Source organism: Lepidochelys kempii, chromosome 6 (genome assembly GCF_965140265.1).
Source record: "Lepidochelys kempii isolate rLepKem1 chromosome 6, rLepKem1.hap2, whole genome shotgun sequence".
Classification (NCBI taxonomy): domain Eukaryota; kingdom Metazoa; phylum Chordata; order Testudines; family Cheloniidae; genus Lepidochelys; species Lepidochelys kempii.
The window spans coordinates 93,522,392-93,545,541 of record NC_133261.1 but is presented as its reverse complement, the minus strand read 5'-3'; the positions used below and the strand labels follow the sequence as shown (position 1 = coordinate 93,545,541).

General features: G+C 41.3%; 2 protein-coding genes across 2 annotated transcripts in view; one reads left to right on the top strand and one right to left on the bottom strand.

Moving 5' to 3' along the window:
* The window catches only part of SNW1 (SNW domain containing 1), a 22,144-nt gene extending 5,318 nt beyond the window's left edge, over positions 1-16,826 (top strand). Inside the window, exons 4-14 of the mRNA XM_073349305.1 lie at positions 7,245-7,340; positions 7,433-7,539; positions 8,352-8,456; positions 8,548-8,617; positions 10,573-10,638; positions 11,887-12,003; positions 12,383-12,524; positions 13,706-13,802; positions 15,117-15,234; positions 16,295-16,458; positions 16,540-16,826. Coding sequence (XP_073205406.1) covers positions 7,245-7,340; positions 7,433-7,539; positions 8,352-8,456; positions 8,548-8,617; positions 10,573-10,638; positions 11,887-12,003; positions 12,383-12,524; positions 13,706-13,802; positions 15,117-15,234; positions 16,295-16,458; positions 16,540-16,738 — 1,281 coding nt within the window. The 3' untranslated portion in view covers positions 16,739-16,826. The remainder of the gene's footprint in view (positions 1-7,244; positions 7,341-7,432; positions 7,540-8,351; positions 8,457-8,547; positions 8,618-10,572; positions 10,639-11,886; positions 12,004-12,382; positions 12,525-13,705; positions 13,803-15,116; positions 15,235-16,294; positions 16,459-16,539) is intronic.
* On the bottom strand, positions 9,514-23,140 carry SLIRP (SRA stem-loop interacting RNA binding protein). Its single transcript, XM_073349307.1, has 4 exons — positions 23,025-23,140; positions 22,526-22,584; positions 20,198-20,305; positions 9,514-17,434 (listed from the first exon to the last, which is right to left on the bottom strand). Exons 1-4 carry the CDS (start codon positions 23,098-23,100, stop codon positions 17,360-17,362), a joined length of 318 nt encoding a protein of 105 aa, XP_073205408.1. The 5' UTR covers positions 23,101-23,140; the 3' UTR covers positions 9,514-17,359.
* Between the last annotated feature and the right edge of the window lie 10 nt (positions 23,141-23,150).

Sequence of the window (23,150 nt, the reverse complement as noted above, 5' to 3'; positions counted from 1 at the left end):
GCTTGTCAGAGGCAGCCTTCAGTCAGACTTCTGTAATTCAGGATCAAATTAGGGGTTTTCTTTCTGGCTATGAAAGGCAGGCAGTAAAATAGCACAAACACAACTTCCAGAAAAATGGACCCTTGTGCTTTTATTGTAACTGTCATGCTATCTGGAATGACTTGTGACCATGAGTACCTACCTCAGGCCAGATTGTCAAAAATAGGACAGACACCCCAAACTGGTGGAATGTTCTGTAATTAGATTTCACCAGCCCAGTAACAAATGTGAACTCCTGCAACACTATATAGTCTTTCTGTGAGTCACAGACAGTCTCCTCAGGCTCTCCAGTCTATTTTGCTACCCAGGCAAGCTGGAGTTAGTGATAAATGGTCACTTACATCAAAATCACAAAATATTCAGGTTGAGACCAGTCACTTACCCCAGATCAGTTTGTATTCTATATCTCTCACCAACGACAATGCCTGTAGCCAATTCTGTAATAAACTAACTAAAGGTTTATTAACTTGGAAAAAGAAGTAAGAGTTATTTACAGGTTAAAGCAAGCAAGCATATAACACAAATGAGTTGCAATCTAAATCCTAAGAGTGACAGAGTTGTAGTGATCTTTCAATTCAAAATATCTTTCAAGGAAAACCCAGGGATAACCCTAGTGGATCTCTTGCTTCATTTTGGAGTCTCTGGCCCTGTGAGAGTTCAAACCGCAAAGAGATGATCATTTTTCCTTGTGAGGCATTTTTATATATTCTTCCCTTAGAAATCAAGCTGATAGCCAGAGTTCCCACAGAAGTCCCTTCGTCATGAGGGGAGGGGGGAAGAGGAGGAGGAATGCACTTAACAGAGTCTTTGATCCTTGATATTATACAATAGCTCATTTGCCTTTAATGAACAGGATTTAACATCTTGTTAGAGACCATCAACACGTACAACAAATGTATTGCACAAGTCTTTTTCCTGGTTTGTTGAGTTACATAGAGGTTTACAATGCAAATGCTTGGTATCACTTTATAACATGGGGTATAGCTGCTTGAGAACAATACATGCAGCATGCTTCAAGCATTTTATAAAATACTAAACACAACTTAACATCTAATATTTATTTTGCTAATGCACAAGTAACCAAGAGTGGTTTCCAGCTATGCATTTGTAAATGTTCAGTGAGGCTTGGGGCCTTGGCATGAATTGGCATCTGGTAATCCAGTGTCACAGTAACATTGACTTTTTTTTTTACTAGTCTTCATGTTTTAACCCTTTTGCATTGGAGTTTTATTTTGTTATTGCAACTTCCATTGCATTGCAATATGGGGTTGGCAGTGTTGCTGACTTAAAATTGCCATACTGTAAGACTCTCTGGGCCCAGACCTGCTCCCACTGAAGTCAGTGACAAAACTACCATTGACTTCAATGGGGGACAGATTTGGCTCCTGTATCTGTAGTAGTGATTCCTAAAAGGAAATGGCTAAATTGGGTATTGTGGTATCCCAATTGACATTTAGAAGACCATTTATGCAAACTCCCAAGCTCATTGTCAGGAGCCCATATTTCAGAGAGGGTGGATTGGATCATAGACTACATCAAAACTTTTATTTTCCTTAAACAGGTGTGGGAATAGGAGAATTAGTGAGGTTTGACTAGACCAGATGTTTGACCATTTCCTTGCCATGGTAACTATTACTCATTCCTCTCTAGAGTAACCTAAAGGAAATCTGAAAAGAAAGAACTGAACACAGGGGGCTTTTTAATTTAGAATCCTTGAGATGTTGATCTGGATAATTGTTCAGGAACTCAAGATTCTTCCTGGATTGATGGAGCTTTTTATGAAAATTTGAGCACTAGGAGGAGCACTTACTTTTTACAGGGATGAGTGCTGTTCAAAACCCCAAGGTAGATGGGAAAGAGGTGTAGCTTTCTAAAAGTATCAAGTGCCCAATAAATGTGACAGTGACTCAGTCTTTCAGGGGTGAAAATTTCCTTAATCAGAACACTAGGAAGGTTAAAAATCATTAACTTTTTAAAAACTCAAATTAGATTTTTTTGATTTTTTTTTTACTCTTACACTTATCTGAAGTTTATTATGCAACTCAAAGTATGATGCCTCAGACAAACTGTTACAATCATTTAAATTGAAAACCCAATCAATTATGTATGTTGAATAAATGCCATGTATTGTGTATCTTCATGACATCACCCTACTACAGCATATTTGAAACATGGGCTAAAATCAGTTTTGCTCTGAACTCTCATGTGGACTGAAAGTAATTCGAAGGAATAAAAGTACATCATGGCAATGGCAGTATGCTGAGTTGTGAACAAGACTTCCACTGGGATGCCACAAGAATTGGAATGTAGCTACTAATAGGGCTAGAGATTTATAATACAACAGTGTGTAGCATGGCTAAGCAGTGACTAGTGGGGGCAAGGGGAAAATACTAAACACTTTAAATCTTCAAAGATTTGTGCCAGCTTTAACTTTATCCACATAGCCTCCAACGAGGAAGGTAAGTGTTCTTCCTAGCTAAAAAGTGAGTATATGGAGCTAGAGATTGGGTAAGTAACTTGCCTGAGGCTAGGCAGTGTGTTAGTGGCCGAGCCAGGATTAGAATGCAGAAATTCCTGGATCCCAGTCCTGTGCTCTGAATCCTGGACCATGCTGACTCCACCTACAGATATTTGAATGTAAACACTTAGGGAAGAGAGGAATTATTTATGGTGGTATAGTGGAACATAACTAGGACTAAGAGGTGAAATAAAGAAAAGGAAAACTTAGATTCTGTCTCAGGAAAATGAACATCATGGAATAGTCTACTATGGAAGTGACAAGCCTCATTGCTAGATGTTTTAAAGGAGATGAGAGAGCATTAGCAAGTATGGTATGTGGAATGATTCTTCATTGGCCTGCTGTGAATTGGGTGACCTCAAGTGGATTTTACAGATCTAACTTTTGTGATTATACACTGTGAATGAGATTGACTATAGAATCTTTAATAGCCTGGACTATACATATAATTCAGATATTCTTCAGATCTCAGTACCTATGGCTGAAGAAGAACAGATATTTATAAATTGGCCCACCAGGTGTTCTGGATCTAACTGGGATCGCTTCATGAGCTCCTTATTGTCTGGGCTAGGAACATAGGTTATTTTGCTTTCTCTACAGCCTATGAATTGTCTCAAATTTGAATTAAATAGTTGGCCTTTCTGTAAAGAAGACTGCTGCCGCCAAACAGGTTTATCACTACAACCCTTGTATCTAGGTGGCTTACCAGCAACTTCCATCACTTCCGCTATTTGCCTCTTATGTTTCCTTTCCATATAAAAAATACCGAGTATAAGGAACTTTCATGGAAAAAAACTGGGCTTGTGGGTACTTGAAGATCTGATACATCACCTCTGCTTCTTGAGGATGGCAGAAGCAGCCTGATAAATCGATACTAGCCAGGCATCTACAGATAAATCCAGACCTGACTTTGTGGATCCTAAACCAGATATCCATAATAGCACACCTGGCTCCTGTATTGCCAGAGCTTATTCCAATACCAACTCTGCCCGTGTGGTTTGTGATGGAATTCAGATGGCACACAGCATAAATTAATGCTTCTTGGAACATCACTGATTTACGTGTCTTGTTGAGGCTAATGTTATGCTTCCATATTAGGAGAACTTGCATTATAGGGCAGCTGTCCCCAAAGTCCACCCTTACAATGGCAGAATTAGCCTCTTTCTAGTAGAGTGGCTCTGCGTGGAGGAGCTGGTGATAGTATGTGGAGTTGGAGGTGATACTACTTAGCTGCCTTTCACTGACATTGCTTCTCAAAGGCTATTTTTATAGAACTTGCATGCTTCTCTTCTGCGTGCCTTGTAGCAAGGGAGCAAATGAGATGGCTCTGTCTATCCGTCACAACATATAACCACACCGCTATTGCTAAGGAGGGGGGGAGGGATAGCTCAGTGGTTTGAGCATTAGCCTGCTAAACCCAGGGTTGTGAGTTCAATCCTTGAGGGGGCCATTTAGGGATCTGGGGTAAAAACTGCGGATTGGTCCTGCTTTGAGCAGGGGGTTGGACTACATGACCTCCTGAGGTCTCTTCCAACCCTGATATTCTATGATTCTAAGTTAGCCCAGTGCTTGACAAAAATCAGCTCATAGATGAAGAACAGTTAGTTGAAGTTCTACCTCAAAAAAGAAGGTCATGCTGATATAGAGAAGAAAGCATTTTGAGAAGTTTGCAACCATGCTGCAGTCTCCCTTAGCGGACCTGAACTGGTCAAATTCTGAAGCTCGAGAGTGTTCCTGCATACCTCTCTGATGCTAAATTCCCACACCGCAGCATCTGTGAGTAACTCCTCTGCTTTCTTCAGCTGGCTAGGAGACTGTCTTGGCAGATGATGACATAGCCTGGATTTTATTTCCTGATTAATGCCCAAGTAGATTGCACTATTGTAGCTCAAACTGTCAGACCTCAAGAAACTACCACTAGTATAAAATGCAGTGATGCGTCTCCTCAACATTGGCGACTATGAGCATAGCAAGCCCATCTTCTACTTACTAAACTGGCTCCCTAGAATATTGCATCACATTCAAGGTCTTGGTCTTTTTCTTTACGACACTTAACGATCAGGGCCTAGGATACTTAAAACTCCAAGACAAGGACCGCATTTGGCAACTGCACTCCTCGGACCCAGGGGAACTGTCTACTGCAAGGATAAAGTTAGTCTGCAGGAGATGGAGCTTTCTTGAGGGCTGGGCCAACACTGGAACAAACTCCCATATGATGTAAGAACAACTGCAAACCTCACCATCTTCCATTTGAAGTAGAAGACGCTCTTCTTAATTCTTGCTTTCACTAATGGAAACACATAACACAACATACATTTAAAATAAAGCCACGTATAGTTGTCTCCTGAGGGAGTGGGGGTGGGGGTGGAGGAGAGAGAGAACCACTTGTCAGCAATGCTAGTCATGTTGATAAAAGAACTCAGATATCGCAGTGATGGCTATGGTGTGAAAACATGAATAGAATAGAATAGACCTAATAATTTGTGAAATAGTTCATTACTCATATCAGAGTAGTATCCACCTCTTTTGATAGAGCTTTTCTTGAGAAGTAGGGTGAATCCTGGGTCTTTGTGGAGTGACCTGAATACCAATTTGGATAAATAGATGGTGCCTTCTCCAGTTGAGGTACAGGGAAGATTTTTGAAGTTAGTCACTTATGTCACAGAACAAAATGGAAAAATCTGTTTTGTAGTGTTGGGGTTACCACATTCCATCCTGTAGATGGCTGCATTTCAGTGGCAGGCAAGTGATCCTTACTTTACATATGTAGTTGGTAAAGCTCTGTATAGAGCCACTTTGAATATACAGAATCAAACATATTGTTGAAAAAATATTTAAACAGTTGCAATGTGACAAGTTTCAGGCAAGAAAGTTCTCCATATAAGCCTGGTCTTATGGGATTCTAAGGGCATGGCTACACTCGAAACTTCAAAGCGCTGTCGTGGGAACGCTCCCGCGACAGGGCTTTGAAGTGCGAGTGTGGTTGGGCATGAGTGCTGGGAGAGAGCTCTCCCAGTGCTCCTGGTAATCCACCTCTATGAGGGGATTAGCTCAGAGCCTGTCTACACTAGCGCTTTAAAGCGCTCAGACTTGCTCCGTTCCGGGGGGGTGATTTTTCACACCCTGAGCCAGCAAGTTAGAGTGCTATAAAATGTAAGTGTAGACAAGCCCTAAGCATGTGTGATCAGATTCTACTGCTAGGTGAAGTGTTTTCAGATATAGGAAGAGCAGAGAGCAGTCTCTTCCAATAGCACCATAGCACATAAACATTTAGTCTCTGCCTGTTAAGACTGCCCCAACCTGCAGAAGGAATCTTTCAGTGGGACCAATAAGTTGATTTCTGACTGATCACTCCACATTGGAGTAATTTCAAAATGGAAATGCTAAAACCCAATAGCAGTGAATCTCTTACTTGACTTTCCTTCATCCTCATAATCAAAAAAGTGGTCCAATTAAAATTTATAAGATACTTGTACTTTTTTTTGTTTTTGAAGGAGGTGGGAATATTGTTTATCGCCACTAATGTCAGACTGATCTCCCCGTTGCATCCACTTTGCTGTCACTTTGCACACAAGTACAATGTCTGTTTAGTGAGTAATGAGTTGTGGATTTAGTTCACAAAGCTCATTTGTGCTCCAATCACCTGACAGAGGTATATTGTAATTTTGAGATAACTCCTGTAGCCTTCTCTTGTCTCTGAGAATATTCTGAGCTCCTTCGATGTGCTTGGTTCTTCATGCAGTGAGGCTCTTGGGTTTTATGGTTAATTACCAAAGAGGAATACTGTTCTTCAGATGTCCTTCACTTGGCTTTGTGAGATGCTGGAATAGTATTGCTCATTTAAGGGATTATTAATTTTGGAGATGTGGATAAGTAGCACACACGAGCCATTTACTGCTTATTTAGCACTGAGGCTACAGGTCAGTTTTATAGTTAGGCATACGCTATTAGGAGCAGTTTATTCCATCTTTCTACTTGCAAGAATAGCTATTGAGAGATTTTAACCCTTTGAGCCAGGATTTTCTGATATTTCTTATTGAGGCAGATGTAAAATCCTAATTCTAGGTGCAATGTTTTTTTGTTTGTTTTTTTTTCCCTGTATGAACCTTTCAGTAACACTCCTTCCCTATATTATTCTTACTGGGGCTTAAGATTTAATAATTGTGTGTGGGAGGACTGAATTATTCATGCTGGGAAAAACATGAAATCTGTCAAATATTTAACAATTTCAAGGAGGTAGGGAAGATGATGGTGTAAGGTATAAAAGCAGGATAGCCGTTTGAGTTAAGTTTCCCTTCTTCGTGAAAATTTATGTATAAATCAGGGTTTTCTAGCTTTGCTGAGGGATCCGAAAAAAAAGGAAACTGATGGTCAGAGCATGGGACTGGGAGCCATGAATTCATTAATTCTAATCCCAGCTCTAATGGCAGTTTGCTATGTGACTTAGGGCAAGTCACTTCTTTGCCTCAAGTTTTTCCATCTGTAAAATGGGGGTGATACTACTTCCCTATTTTATTTGTTTTTTGAGAAATCCTGATTACTATGGTGCACCTGGAAGCTGAATGATTGCTATATAAATGCTAAATACTATCAAAGGATAATCTATCTTCTGAAATATCTCCTTGAGGAATGGTGCATTTCTATCTATTCCTGTTTCACAGCACTGATCAATTATAATGTGTTTCAGGTAATTTACAGCAAATATACAGATCTGGTACCTAAAGAGGTTATGAATGTGGATGACCCCGACCTGCAAAGACCTGATGAGGAAGCAGTGAAAGAGGTACTGTATGCATTGATGCATATAGCTATTAGAGCTGCATTCTATTTTTTGCATCTTTGTTATGGCACTCAACATTATTTTCCTGATTACAGCTAACTGAAAAAACAAGAGCAGCCCTGGAGAAATCGGTCTCCCAGAAAGTTGCAGCAGCCATGCCAGTCCGAGCAGCCGACAAACTAGCTCCAGCTCAGTACATCCGGTATGGACTGAGTTAGAGTATATAACCCTTTTGTGTAGAATTGATTAGTGAGAGCATGCCTTGATTTTTAGGAGGAGGCTCCTCTTTTTTTTAAGCTTACTCCTTTGCAGGAGGCTGCAGTATGAAACTAATTCAAGAAATGTAGACTTCGTTATTAATGACGAGTTATTTTGAACCATGTTAATTGTCTTCACACCAGAAGTTAAAACATTTTAAGAGGTTATTGCTTTTTAATGGAATGTAATATTAGTCGCATTACAGAGGGCACAGTGTGCTAGGGAAACTGACCATGATGTGTGTGTTTCCATTCAAAATAAGGTCTTTATAACCAGGCTCTCTCTTTACATAGTGTGACCAACTCTAAAGCAATTCTGAACTAGAAGAATAGTCTTTATTTAGAAGGAATCTCAGCTGCAGCCACAAGAAACTTCCAAACCAGGGTTTGGGTCACTTCAGAGCATACTTCTGCAAGTATATTAAGGACTTTTTTGGGTCATAGCCAGTGAGTAGTCCAACAATGTCTATGAGCATGTACTATGGCATCTGACTAGATAAGACTCTTCTCATCCTTCTAGTTTGTAACTTAAATGTTACACTCTGTCCTGTTGCAGAAACAGGACACTATACCACTATAGCCTGAAAAGGGGCAGTTCAAATGCTAAATGAATATCTAGTTACATCTGTGCATTCTGGTGTTGAAGAGCATTTTAAAAAATTGGTGTGAACAAAACTGAAATGCAGAGCAGTTAAATGAGGAAGGATGAGGCTGGCAGTGTATAGAGAACTGAATGTATCTCAACTGCTTTCTTCAGATACACACCATCTCAGCAGGGTGTGGCCTTCAACTCTGGAGCAAAACAGAGGGTTATTCGAATGGTGGAGATGCAGAAGGACCCCATGGAACCTCCAAGATTCAAGTGAGTACCTGGAATTTTTCATAGCAAGTAGAGGATTTTGATAAGCACATTTCCTGACTGCCTACTGATCACATTATCCTTTATCCTTCAGGATTAACAAGAAAATTCCTCGTGGGCCACCTTCTCCTCCTGCTCCTGTAATGCACTCCCCCAGCAGAAAGGTATTGAATGTAGCTGCTATTTTCTGGTCTGGCTTCTAGCATGTGTTCTCAAACCCCACTCTGTTGATATCTAACTGCTACCTTTGGTGCTTTTTCTCCTTTCCTCTGCCTTAAGGTGTGTTGCTAGGTGAGTAATTTAGTGTGAAATGTAAAATTCTGTGTCTGGGCAGTGTTGAAGGTGTATTTTCCTATATACCTTCACAGAGGTTGATTTAAATTCCCCACTTGTTTTACAAAGGCTCACATTGCTGTGACTCTCTGCAGCTTGGAGGGTTGGGTGAGGCTCTAGATTTAGCATATCCATACTCCTCTTTGACCAGCCTGTGTTTGTTTCTTGCAGTGTGTAGGAATAACAGGGCATTATTTTAAGTAATTAAAATAAATATGGGCTCAGGAATGATTAATGATATTACCTTTTTCATATGCAGGTTACTTAATCTACGCTGAAGTTTTGAGAAATAAACCAGTTCAATTCATCTCTTATAAATTTATTAAAAGATTAAGCAAGCAGTAACAAATAAGTTCAAATGAAATGTCACCAGCTAACTTATAGTTTATATAAAGGTATAATACAATGGTCAAATTGAGGGTACAAGTTAATGGTTCAATTTATCTGGCTAGTCAATTACTACATTTAGTAATTTAATTATGAGCAAGTTATGGAAAACAGTCGTCTTAAATTTTTACAGGAAGGTTAAGGGGAGACATTCCTTATCATAGAATATCACGGTTGGAAGGGACCTCAGGAGGTTATATAGTCCAACCCCCTGCTCAAAGCAGGACCAATCCCCAGTTTTTGCCCCAGATCCCTAAATGGCCCCCTCAAGGATTGAACTCACAACCCTGGCTTTAGCAGGCCAATGCACAAACCACTAAGCTATTCTCCCCCCCCCCCCCCCCCCAAAAAAATAAATAAAAAATCTTGACTCAGCCCTCCAGCCAGGTCACCCGGAGTTCCCCCTTTGCAAGGTATCATGCATTTTGACTTGAACAGTTTAATTCAGTGTCTGCTAAGAGGCAAAGGCTATTGCCTGTCTCGGTTTTAGGGAAATATAGCTCTTAAAATAATTTCCCATAGCATCCTTTTTGGCTTTTTCTCCCATTAACCATCACTGTTTGAAAATTTTTCTGAAGCTTGGTTTGTTTAATATATTCCCCTCCCCACTTTAACACAATGCCTGCATCTTTCTGGCAGTCTGGCACAGGCACAGAATGATTTATAAAATCCCAGACTTATAAGAGCTTTAGAACAATACTGGTTTAACCCAGATATCTTTTACTGTTTCAGTAACTCACTTAGAGGTTTAGCGTCCACTTTGCAGAACAGTTTGTAATTCATAAAGAGAGACACGCATACATCCACACGCAAACTAGTGAGCATTGGAACGATTTGAGCATCCTCAAATTGCTTTAGAGAAGGATTTTCACACCTTCCAAAAACCTTTAGCTCACATGATTTGGTCTTAGTTTGGATCTAAACTGATATTAACTGGTGTCTTTGACGATGATGACATGTAATTTGAGCACATTCGCATGTGAGGAAGAGGGTTGGTCTCTTCTCTCTTAGTTGTAGCATGGTTGGCTCAACTGGTGTAGTCTTTTACCACCCTTCCTTTAGATGGCCAGTCCAGAGAGGAAGAGAGCAGGATACAACTTTGGGTGTTGTGTTGATGGTTGCCATCTTTTGTAGGGCTCAGTGACTTCTCTGTTCCTTCCCAAGGGACACTCTTGTCCAATCATGGATTCCAGGATGTTGGCTATAGCTCATCATGGAACAGTGACTTGGCATCTTGCTATTTGTTTACAAAGGACCTTTGCTTTCTGAATTGTCCCAATACTTCCCTAGCTGTCTTTTTGAGAGAGAAGTGGAGAATTTTCCTTACTGGTATAAATCTAAAAAAAGTCTTTTCTCTTATCCCCCCAACCCCCATCCCTTGTCCATTCTCTCAATTCAGATGACTGTGAAAGAGCAACAAGAGTGGAAAATTCCTCCATGCATTTCAAACTGGAAAAATGCAAAGGTAATTAAGTTGTCATAAACTCAGCCTTTAATATTGCATCCTGCTGGGAGACTTCTGTGAATGATCTGGAGCCTGAATAATACTGACTTTAAACCTCTAGAGCTCTGTAAACTGGCTGCTTTCAGAATGGAGAACAGTTGTAGAGTTCGGTTTTTCTCTTTCCTATTTATTAGGAGTGTCAAGATGACAGGAGCACAGAGTTGATGGGGAATGTATTACTTCATAGAAGAGATTATATGTGTTGAGAGAAGAAATGGTATTTAATAAAATCCCCATAATATTGCAGTATGGAATTTGAAACCAAACCTCTGGGTTCTCTGTGAAAGTCAATTAAACTGATAAAAGGGGAAACTGGCATCAGAGGACAGAGTGTATTTCTTTACACTCACTCAGACTCTCCAGATAGTTCTCAATTATGCCTTCCAAAACTAGTGAATTTTCCATCTCCAATTTGACTAAATTATTCCCCGGCAGGGGATGTATGTGTTGTACCACTCAGCAGGAACTATAGAGGGTCCCACTACTTCTGTCAGGAGATCAGTGTTTGCAGGAGATACTAATAAAATTTCAGTGACAATTCTGACCATTCTCTCAAAGTTGCTGCTGTGCAGAAATTCCAAATGAAGGAGGCAGGAAAAGCAACATGCCGTGATACTTTTTCCTACCCAAATGCAACTGTTTAACTGTGCTTGACAGTGATTTAGAGGCTCCAGTTTTAGGTTAAAACTGCTTAAACCCCAGTTAAGCAAAAATTTCATAGAAGCCTGTCTTAAATATCTCCCAAAATACCTGCAATATTCATAGACTTGCATTTTTGAGGTGGAGGCAGACCCTATCTATCTCCCAGCCTCACTGGGAGCCTTGTCTCCTGGGGACACAGAGTCCTGGTGACTAATGTTTTATATGTATTAAAAACAATTCCGAGAAATCAGCTTTTAAACACAGATTTTAAAACTGGCTACCACCAGAAACAGTGTGTCCCAAGTTTTTAACACAAAGTCAAGAGCTGAAATGTATCAATTGCGGATGATCACTCTCATCCCAGTAAAGATGCTAGTTGAAAAAATAGATGATCCTTGTGGAAAAAAGGAGACTGGAGACGAGGCTTGTATTCTCCAGCATAATTGTGCAAATGCATGAAATGCAAGTCCACTGAAGCATATTAACAACGGGTAAAGATTTTGATTTCCTTGTTCAGTATTCCACGTTTCTTTCTGGTGATGAAGTGTCTGTCTGTTTTCACTCGAGGGTTACACCATTCCATTAGACAAGCGTCTGGCTGCAGATGGCAGAGGACTGCAGACTGTTCATATTAATGAAAACTTTGCCAAGCTGGCTGAGGCTCTCTACATTGCTGACAGAAAGGTCAGGCTGTTGTTTAATCTCAGTGTTGTTATGGTTGGTTTAATTATTTTCTTCTGTGTATTTTTATTTCCTTGGGAAAAATCAACTGAGTGAAGTTGTAGCTTTCTACTCCATCTTCCTCTTGGGCTGACATGAGACATATAAGTTGTATCATCAAGATATTTGAATCAACAGGTCAGCATGGACTGGTCTCCAGGGAGCTTGTGGCTCTTTTGTTAGTCTTAGATGCTAGGCTATATGGCTACCTGGTTTTGTTTCATGTTTACAATCTGATTCGTATTGGAAAAAAAGGCTGTTTAGTGGGCAGCTTCGTAGCTGTTGCTCTCATTGCATCCCGTGTCCCACCAGTGTATTAACAAGTGTTTTTAATCTCATGCAGGCTCGTGAGGCTGTGGAGATGCGTGCCCAGGTGGAGAGAAAGATGGCACAGAAAGAAAAGGAAAAGCATGAGGAAAAGCTCAGAGAAATGGCCCAGAAAGCCCGAGAGAGGCGAGCTGGGATCAAAACCCATGCTGAGAAAGGTACATCCCTCCTCTCCTTCCCCGCAAGAAATCTTGTCAGAATATTAAAGTTGCTTTCATGTTAGTTCGAACCCTTTAAACTAGTTGAAAGAATGAGAGCCTATGTTAACTAAACCCAAACTGTAATTGCTAAGCACACTAAATGTTTCTCGTGTCTTGAGTGACCTTGAGTCAACTCAGCTAGTTAGTGGGAGTGCAGTTTGATTTTGAGCCCCAAGCTCCCATGTCAGTGAATGTTGCAGAGAAGGTTCTTCAGAAAGGTAGAGATGCACTCTGACCACAACAAGGAGCAGCTTTTATGGGTTTGTAGAGGGAACCCTTGACTTAAAGGAGGGGATGGGGCAGTGAGAGATTGGGGCGGTGGAAAAAACAAACTAATTCACTTCTATTGTCAAGAGTGTGCCAAGATTTCCATTCTGAGTCTTTTCACAGGACTATAACTGAGTTACATATTTATGCCAACCCAGGACAAGACAGTAAATCATAAATGAGCTTTTTTAAGTCTTAGAGGATGTCAGACAGGTTTTTGGGTTTTTTTGCAGTCCTGTAACTGGGCTTATTTTAAACAAAACTCTGCAGGCTTTAGTTCACACTGCACACTAGACCTTTTAGTTACTAAACTGAATCCCAAGTACTGGAACAGCTGTATGCTCTAGATTGAAATGTTATGTCAAAGATCCAGGTACCAGCTACAAAGAGCAGACATACTGTCTGGTGATAAATCCACTCAGTTGTTGGATACTCTTCCCTACAGCTGGAAGTGCATGCATAACAGGATTTGTTCTTTGATTCTAAAACCTAATTTTAGTAACACTTCAAAGCATAACTCTTCTGTAGCACATTGGGGACCCTTTAACTTCCATGGGATTTGCCAAGTGTTAATCCCCAGGCATTGCAGAGAGAAAAGAATCCCTGAAAGCCAAGAAAACGTGGTTCAGACAGACTGCATCCTCTATCTTATCAAGCCCAGGTGTTAGAGAAATGTTTTCAGTGTCATTAGAAAGGGATCTTTTTAAATCTGCTTTTTCACTTTCTGTTAAACATCTGATTTAAAAAGTTGTAGAGCCCTTCATTTTCTGTAACTCAACACTGACTTCAGTTACTTCAGTGATCACTGGTTTAACTCTATCAAATAACAAGTAGCTGTCTTGTTATCAACAATCTTAAATGTGTCTGTACAGAGGATGGAGAAGCTAGAGAGAGGGACGAAATCAGACATGACCGGCGCAAAGAGAGACAGCATGACAGGAATCTTTCCAGAGCAGCCCCTGACAAAAGGTGAGTCACGAAGAGCAGCTTATCTAATTGCTGTATTCATGCAACTCCCTTCCTAGGCAGTGGAAATAACAGTAAAGAAGTTTCTACCCATGAGACAAGTTTGGGTGACCTGTATTTGTGTGAGGTCTTCACTGGGATTCTTCCCTCACTTTGTTACAGGATTTTAAAAGCTTTATCAGTATTGCCAGTAGTGTGTGTAAGTTCCTGGAGTAGATGTTTAGATAACACAAGTTAAGTCCCACAAAATGTCTGCAAAGCTTGTAATTTCATAGAAACTCAGTTCCTTAAGATCAACGTGCACATCCTGGAAACTAACACTAAAAACCCGCATTTGGCCCGTACCAGCTGATTTGGGCTCAGGGGCTATTTAATTGCAGTGTTGACATCTAGTCTTGAGCTGGTGCCCGGGCTCTAGGACCCTGAGATGTGGGAGGATCCAAGTGCTCAGGCTGCAGCCCTGGGAGCCTGAGTCAGCTGGGATGGACCAGCTGTGGGCTTTCAGTTGTAGTGTAGACATACTTGTGAGTAGTGAAAGATTTGTAGTAGTTAGTATGGCACTTAACCTCTGGAATCTAGTTTTCTTGATCAGAAGCTATTTAACTCAGAGAGCTCTCAAACTTATGTATATACCCTGACCCAGAACCATTTTTCTGAAGGCATTTATAAATTCTGCATGCATGCTGAGGAATTTAGTTGTGAAGCAAAGTTTTAGTGATATAGAGCCTGGGAATCATGTAAAGTGTCAGTTGGGATGAAATTCTGACCCAAGGTCAATTGGAAACTTGCTGTTGACTTCAGTAGGGCCAGAATTTCACTCCTGGTATGTGGTTCCAGTTAACTGAACCATTTTGCTTGAATTTAATAAGTTTAAACTCTCTTCAGGCTAAGCCTGTGTGTTTGCCCAGACCAACTTTTAAACTCTCAAAGACTTCACAGAGCTTGCACTTTGAAATTTTTGTAGTGATTAGCTCTGAAATTAACCACCCAAGATTGTCTTCTATATCTGTTTTCAATCAGAACCAGTACAGAGGTTTCTAAACCCCAACCAGTTTGATGTGATGTTAAACAGTGGAAAAGCAAACTCAAAGGCCTTCCCCCAACTAAAACATGACTTCCCCAAAATGTCTCCTGTGCCAAGAGACCACAAGTTAATCTTCAGCCTAAAAAGGGAAGTTTTGGGGTTAAAATCCAGCTTCTGATGGACACTGTCTTAGTCATTGCTCCAGCAGCAGGTCATGGTTTGTAATCTTAACTTTAATAATTTTGATTATCTTCCAAATGAACAGTGTTAAATTTGTTACATTTTTAACTCAGGTCAAAGCTGCAGAGAAATGAGAACAGAGATATCAGCGAAGTTATTGCCCTGGGTGTTCCCAACCCTCGTACATCCAATGAGGTCCAGTATGACCAGAGGCTTTTCAACCAGAGCAAGGTAAAGAAATGAGACCCCTTCACACGCGTGTTTGATTTCTAAAAGGTGAATGCTGGGCCAACTCATCCCTTTGTAGGGACAGTCCAGTGTAGATAATTAGTGACCCCTTTCTGCTGGATGTACAGAGGAAAGCTCTGAAGGCAGACAGAGACATGTTGCAAGACAGAGCAGGAGCCACTTCAGCCAGCTGTTCTGATTCCCTTTCATTTAGTGCTGAGATATTAAAGTGATTGGATACTCTCTAAATACTTAAATGGATGATGGCCCTCTGTCAGGGGAATGAAGGAACTTCATTTTCACTGAATGCATAAAGAAATAAGGGAAATGTGCTACTGAGACAAGGAGGCATATGGTAAAGACAGATTCAGAACAGGAAGTTGATAGTAACTTGAAATTGGCAGACTGCAACTCCATGTTTTACTGCTCATATTGAAAATACTTCTCAAATGATTGTTACTTGCAGTGAGTTTTATTTAACCGCGTCCCAACTGGACTTTGAAATCAACACTATCAGTGAAGTCTAGTTAATTGAAAGAATTCCATGTGCCCCTTTGTCCTCCTGCCAAGTGACTTTACAATCATTTTTTCTATTCTCACTTCTTGTGAAAGACCCATAGGAAGAAGAAAAATTGACTCTGTAGGAAAAGGAACATGCAAAAAGCTGAAAAAGCAGGCTTTTCCTCTTTACTTCAGTTCTAGGACTCCCTGGGTATTTTATTTTTTTAAGCTTGCTATTACTTTTATTACAACATTAAAAGCATTTTCACTTGCTTTAGTCCCAGTTTAAAACTGGTGTGGTATGTTAAACAGCTTCTCTGCAGGGCAGGTTGAAATAATCCCTGTATATTAAAATGCAGGTGCTCTTTCCTGTTTCTTGAGGATAGAAATGTCCTTTGCACAACAGATGTTCGTAGCACTGAGAGTTCATGATCACTAGACATTATATATTGTACCTCCCTGTAATTCATCAGCTTAATGTTTCCTCACTGAGCTTTTGACAACTCACGTGTCCTACTTGGATTAGTACCTCATGCATTATCCATTCTCTTCTCCTTTTCAGGGTATGGATAGTGGCTTTGCTGGAGGAGAGGATGAAATTTACAATGTCTACGACCAGCCTTGGAGAAGCGGTAAAGACATGGCCCAGAACATCTACAGACCTAGTAAAAATGTGGACAAAGACATGTATGGTGATGACTTAGAGGCTCGAATAAAGACTAACAGGTAAGAAAACAGGAGAAACTCAATCTCTTCCTATGCCATTTAGAACAATCTGGACTGAACATCATCTTTCTTCTGCTGCAGGTTTGTTCCTGATAAGGAATTTTCTGGCTCAGACCGAAGACAGAGGGGCAGAGAGGGACCCGTTCAGTTTGAGGAAGATCCCTTTGGTCTGGACAAGTTCTTGGAGGAAGCCAAACAGCACGGTGGTTCTAAGAGGCCCTCGGATAGTAGCCGCCCTAAAGAACATGAGCATGAGGGCAAGAAAAGGAGGAAGGAGTGAATGGACAGGCCTAATTCAGTACCAAGAATGGACTATAAACTGGGACTCCATGCTCATAACATTTTTAATCTATCAGCAGGAGTGTACAGTGGATGGTCATATATGAAGCAATTTAGCAGTTCTGTGCAGTGTAAACAGATGTGCATAATGGTTCTTCTAAGTTCTAGCCAGGACAACCACCCATGGAGAACAGGGGAGGGGGAAGATTGTTTTGGACCATTCGGGGCATATTATCTTTATGCAGGGCTTTAGCTATGCTATTCCCCTGTGCCCTATCAGCACTCACAAGAACTCTGTCCCAACATCTCAGGGTAAGATACCCTTGCCTGGAGCTTTAGTTTTTTGTTTTTAAACTAGCAAGGCTTTTACTTAATATGATAGTTCTCCTTGTGTATATAGCTAACCCCCTGCTTATGCTGTAATAAATGGAATTTGGGGGAGCTTGTAGGATAGAGTTCTTACGATTTACTGATCCCCTCTCAGCTCAAATATAAACAATACAGCCGCAGCAGAGGGAAACAGCTGGATTCTGTTTTAAAGTCAAAGACACTCACACTGCCCTCAGTAATGTTTATTTTAGACTTTCTTTACATGTTAGTGAAATAAAGTCTCCTGCTGCTGCTAACTCATGTCAGCTACTCCTTCATTTGCATATTGACTTCGAATACTTCTGGGTTTCTGCCGTCGAACCTGGAGCTGAAATAATGAAAGCAGCTATTTAAACCAAAATTGAAACTTCTGTTCAACTTCAACAGGAGACAACTGACTTAATATCCTCCATCCACACTGATCTCCCCACACTGATCTCACTCTGGGACAGATGCTCTCAAAAGGTATTTTTTTATTCCACCACACTTGTACTTTCAGGAGCCATAAGTATAGATACTAGACTCCCAACAAGAAAGTTAAAAATAGCTGCTGCCCTGCAGGAGAAAAATCTTAATAGCTTCCCCAGAACTACACATAAAACTAGTGGAAAGTAACTGTCTAGGATTAAATGGGATAAATTGCTTCTACAGGGAGGAAAAAGCTTGACATCTCTTCATAACTAGCTTTTACATGAGACAACTCAGCATTTCCGACAGATTAACCTTTTGAACTACTTAGCAATATCAGTGAAGGGAAAAGCAAACTCCCTTTTACCAAGTTTATTATCCTGTTGTCTAGAGTCGTCTTGTTCTGCAAAGATTTGAACCCAGTAAATCCCTGACGTCCTCTCCCCACAACTACGTGTAATTACTCCTCCAAGTCTACATTCTTCTGCCACTTCCCTTTATCCTTAATTTTTTGCAATATTCTAAAAATCATGTTTGTCAACTAAAATTGTCACTAAAGGGAAACCAACTTGAAATTCAGTGAGTTAAAACGAGGTAGTACAGGTTAATGTTTTTAACTCTGTTACTGAAACCAACTGTGGGAAACAATGAAAATACTGTCAAATGCATATTTAATTTATAAGAACTCCTATCTTTTAATCAGTTGTAAAAACAGGTAAAAAGTTCAGACTAAAATAATTTGCATTGACTGGTTCCTTAGATCTAGGCTGCTTATTGTTCTAGCCTCTAGATATTTTATTAGTTCTATTATTTTAGTAAGGGTAGTTATTACAGGTGAAAGCAGTCAGGATCAGCTGAAGCTTGGTGGGGGGTTTTAGACTTTCCAAGCTATGCATTTAAGATCTCATCTTTAAACACAACACCTCTCATTGGGATTTTTTAAAAAATAAATTACCCAACCATCCATGGTCATATTAGGGAAAGAGTCCAGACAATACTGACAGAAGGTCCATTTCTGTAATGAAATGAGTCCCCATGAAAGGATGGAGTAGTTTGGGGCAATTACTGACTGAAGGGGCCAGTGTCTTGTTAGTCCTGTGACTGAGGCCACTAGAGGAGACAGCAAGTGGTTGGGCTCTACTGCCATCACTTTTCTGACACTTTGCTCTCAAGTTGTTGCATCAAACCTGGACAACTCAGTTGTCTGACTCTAGCATTTATCCACACAAGTTTTGGGGCACTGAGCCAATACATTCAATGTGGACATAAGAGGTGATATACTGAATTGCACAAGAAATGAACAATTCAGGTAAGGGAGTATGTCTACCCTTTGATACAAAACCTAAGGTTTCTTCTGAATCCTCATGTGGTGCTGGATTTCCAGCTAGCCTTAGTGGCCCAAACCACCACCTTCTAGCCCTTCTGTACTTGGCCAGAAAATCCTTGATTGATGTGGAGTGTCATCTAGATCTTTGACCTTCAGTATGAATGCATGCAATATACTTTACATGAGACTACTTCAGTTATGTCTACACTGCAATTAAACACCTGCAGCTGGCCTATGCCAACTGACCTGGGGTCTGGCTACACAGCTGTTTAACTGCAAACGCTTGTACCGGAGCTTGGGTTCTAGGACCCTGCCAGGGAAAACTATCCCAGAGCCTGAACTCCAATCCAAACATCTACACAGCTGTTAAACAGTTATGTAGCCCAACCCCTGCATGCCCAAAGTCAGCTGGCATAGGGCAGCTGCAGGTGTTTAATTACAGTGTGTAATAGCTTGGAAATGCAGAATGCAGCTGCCTTTTTAGTTGTGGTTATATGAATGACACCTGTGCTCTACAGCCTACACTGACTCCCATGTTATCTCCACTGCAATTTAAGGTGTTGGTTGTAAGTTTAAATTCCTTTACAGTTCAGCTCTTGCATATATTCACTTCTGTTCCTATTTACCTCATTACTTGACTCCAAGTGATATGTTCATACAGACCAAAGGTCCCCAAACTGAGGAACATTAGACAGAGACAGGGCTCCCAGCCGAATGCCTGACCCCAGCCCAGCCCTGTTCCCAGCCCAGGCCTGAGGCTGGAGTGAAGCCAGGAGCAGAGCCACGCCTGGCCACAGGCCCAGCTGCCAGCTCCCACTGCAGCCTGGCTGTAGCTCAACTCCTCCCAGATCCACCCCCACCTATGGCCCCAGTCTCCGCCCCTCTTCCCCCACCTCCACTGAGGTGCAGCCCGGTTCCCAACCAGGCACAGACAGAGTAAGGGGGCCGCAACCCTCAAAAGTCTGGGGCCACTGATATAGACTGTCCTTAAGTTTATATAGCTGTGGGTTGAATTCAAGGCTGTCTTGGACAGCCCTCTACTCTTGTATTTGTTTTCTTCCTTTTAGTCCAATATGAGGGAAATTTGACTTTCAAGAGACACTGCAGAGTCTACTTAGTCACACTATCTGGAAAAGAGGTTTGGGATAACTTCAGAGAAAGTTCTCAATTATAGGTTGGGGAGTGTTACAGCTGTCAATTTTACATTACTTCTATTGTAGTGTTCAGATGGTTCATCCAACTTGTGTTGGGAGAGGCACACAGAATGCTCCTCAGCACCCCTGGCCTACTCAAAAGGAGGTAAAAGAGTTCAGTTTCTTTTATAAAATAAAGCGTTCATTTAAAACAAGCTGTTACCTTGACTCCTTCTAGGATGTGGGATTCCTTCTGTAATGCATTGTGAAGGCCTTCTTCTGAAGAGAATCCAACCCAGCAAAAGCCTTTATGAAATCCTGTTTCTTTATCCTAGCCACCAAATACAAAATAAAATGTAGCTCAATAGACTGACAAAGTACTACACTGACATTGTTACAGCACCCTCTTACAAAGTTTTTCATGATAAAGATCCTTAGTTCACTAGAGAAAATTAAATACTTTCTTTCAGGAGCCCATCATACCCTTTCCAGAACACTTGAGCCCAACTGCCTTGTGAACTTGAATTTAACTGGACGCTGCTCCCCTCCCCTCCCACAGCTTGAGTCCGCAGCCAACATTGTCTTTTTAACATCAGTTTGAAAGGCTGGATAGCACAGTATGGTTATTTGTTCAAGACTGAAGGCATTACCTATTGTCTACCACAAGTGGCAGCATTTAAATGGGGGTTGATCTAAATCACAAGCCTGAGCCTTGGAAAATGAGGGAACAAGATTATAGCAGTAGTCTAAGATACTAGAAAAGCTGATTGCAATAGTAAGACAAGCAAGATGCATAGGAAAAAAAATCCATGACTTCCTAAATTCCTTTTAATGGGCTTTCCACTTTTAAGAATGCATTGCTATCCACGAAGAGGAAAGCTAGCTACAATAGCCAAATCTGCTAAAGTACCTCAGGCCTGAGCTACAGCTAGTTCTGCCACTGATTTCAATCATGACCAGCAGCACTACTTCCAACTTATGCTGAATCAGCCTTGTCACAGTGTGACATTTGTAGTGTCCCGTAAAGAGTGGTGATAAAGACATCAATTTTATTTTCAGAAATAAGATGATTCCCTGCATTCCCAAATAATTTCACCCACATCCCAAGTGGTCTCCACTTCTTATTGAATCTAGTCTTAGGTAAAATGATCAGTTCACAACTAGAAATTTAGGGGGATTGCTTGTTTTGTTTTCCAGCTGTAGCTTACTAACATTGGGGTTATCAGTGAGGGGAAAAGATACTTTTATCATGTCAAAATATTCATTTTTGAACAACTGGACTGGAAATCAGTGTCCTACCAGTTAAGACAGCTTTAGAGAAATATTTTAAACTCCTGGAGAATTAGAGGAATGGCAAAGATGCATCTGCTATATCTTCAGAATGGAATTTATTCACCACCATTTGGTCAGAATATTTTGACATAAGACAATTGACAGAAGTGAGGAAGCAGAAGCATTGTTTATATGAACTACCATGCACCATGAACTACCAAGTTGCAGTGGGGGAGGTTTAGATTGGATATTAGGAAAAACTTTTTCACTAAGAGGGTGGTGAAACACTGGAATGCATTACCTAGGGAGGTGGTAGAATCTCCTTCCTTAGAGGTTTTTAAGGTCAGGTTTGACAAAGCCCTGGCTGGGATGATTTAACTGGGAATTGGTCCTGCTTCGAGCAGGGGGTTGGACTAGATGACCTTCTGGGATCCCTTCCAACCCTGATATTCTATGATTCTATGATCAGCCAGCTGCCATTTTTCCTAAAAATGGGTGTCTTCCCATATTTCTGAAGCATCCACAACCATCTTCCCAGTTAAAGTGGAATAAAGGACTTTCTTTTTTTTTTTACAGCCACCCCATTTGGCTCCTTCATTGCCTACCAAGGGGCTATTGTGAAGCAGCAAAAAATCACTTTTCAGCTTATTTAACACAAAAAGTCAAATACCGTATGTCCAGTTAAGCAACACCAACTAAGGCACCTAATAACTTTGCATTTGTATAACATCTTGCAACATAGGAGTTCAATGAATATAGGACATTATAATGCCCACTTTGCAGATGGGTAGTAAGGCTCCAAAAGGTTATGTGGCCAAGCTCACTAAGTACTTCAGTAGGCACACATAATAGTAACCAAAAGTCCAGACTCCCACTTCTAACATTCTGAAGTGTTGTCCAAATATTAGCTATAACTGTTTATAACAATCTGAAAGCAGGAACCACCAAAAGGTATATGAGTTATTTAGGGTGGCCCAAGGAAATATAATGAGATGGAATTAAGGAAAATTTGATCAGAATACAAGAAAAGGCTTCTTAACAGTGATATCAACAAAGCCATGGAAAAAAATCTCAAGAGGAATAGTGGAAGTTTCACTGGGGACTAAACTAACTAAGCATTTGTTCATAGGGAACAACCCCAAGTTAGTGGGGAAAGTTGGACAATATGAACTAATAGGTACTTTCCAGCTCCTGTTGATTATATGATAAATAACATGAATAGCAGTGTTAATTTGCTTTGGATAAAGGGGCAATTAGCTAAAGAAAGGCAGATACTCACAAATGGCAACATGCATTTTCTTACAGTCCCAAACTGAGCAAAATAGTTTCTGAGTTCCCCTGTGGGAGAAAAACGTACAGTCACAACGAAGTCCACGACATCCAACAACCCCGATAAGATTTTTTTGTAAACAATGGGCCTGTGCCTAAGGCCCTACCGTGAGACGTGCCCATCCCTCCTTCACACACACGCCCCTCAAGGGCAGCGCAAGCTGCCCCGCGATACACGTCCCGCTCTACCCACGAGCTTGGCCTCTCTGCTGGAGCAGACAATGGCGGGGCGGGGGAGCTCTGCAATGAAGCCGTCCGCCCCGCTGGAGTCCCGGACAGGAGCCAGCTGCTGCCGGGCGGGGACTGGCTCCTGCTCCCCTCTGCGGGGCGGACAGGGGGCTCCGCGGCCCGATCGGGCCCGCTCCTCACACCGCCCGGTGACTGGAGACCTGGACCCGTCCGGGGAGCTCGGCACGGGGGAGGGGGGGCGCCCCACTACCCGGACTCACTCGTGGCCAGAGTCCAGGGGACTTGGGATACGAAGAGCTCGAACACTCGCCGGGGATAAGCGCGCGTCGCCGCCATCTTGGAAGGAGAAGAGCGAATTCTGACCTCTGACCTCTTCCCGCTCAGCC

Coding starts and splice junctions, on each gene's coding strand:
- SLIRP (XM_073349307.1), bottom strand. CDS start 23,100: ATGGCGGCGACGCGCGCTTATCCCCGGCGAGTGTTCGAGCTCTTCGTA. Junction 22,585..23,024: donor CCCCTGGACTCTGGCCACGA/GTGAGTCCGGGT, acceptor TTTCTCCCACAG/GGGAACTCAGAAACTATTTT. Junction 17,435..20,197: donor ACATCCTAGAAGGAGTCAAG/GTAACAGCTTGT, acceptor TCATTATTTCAG/CTCCAGGTTCGACGGCAGAA.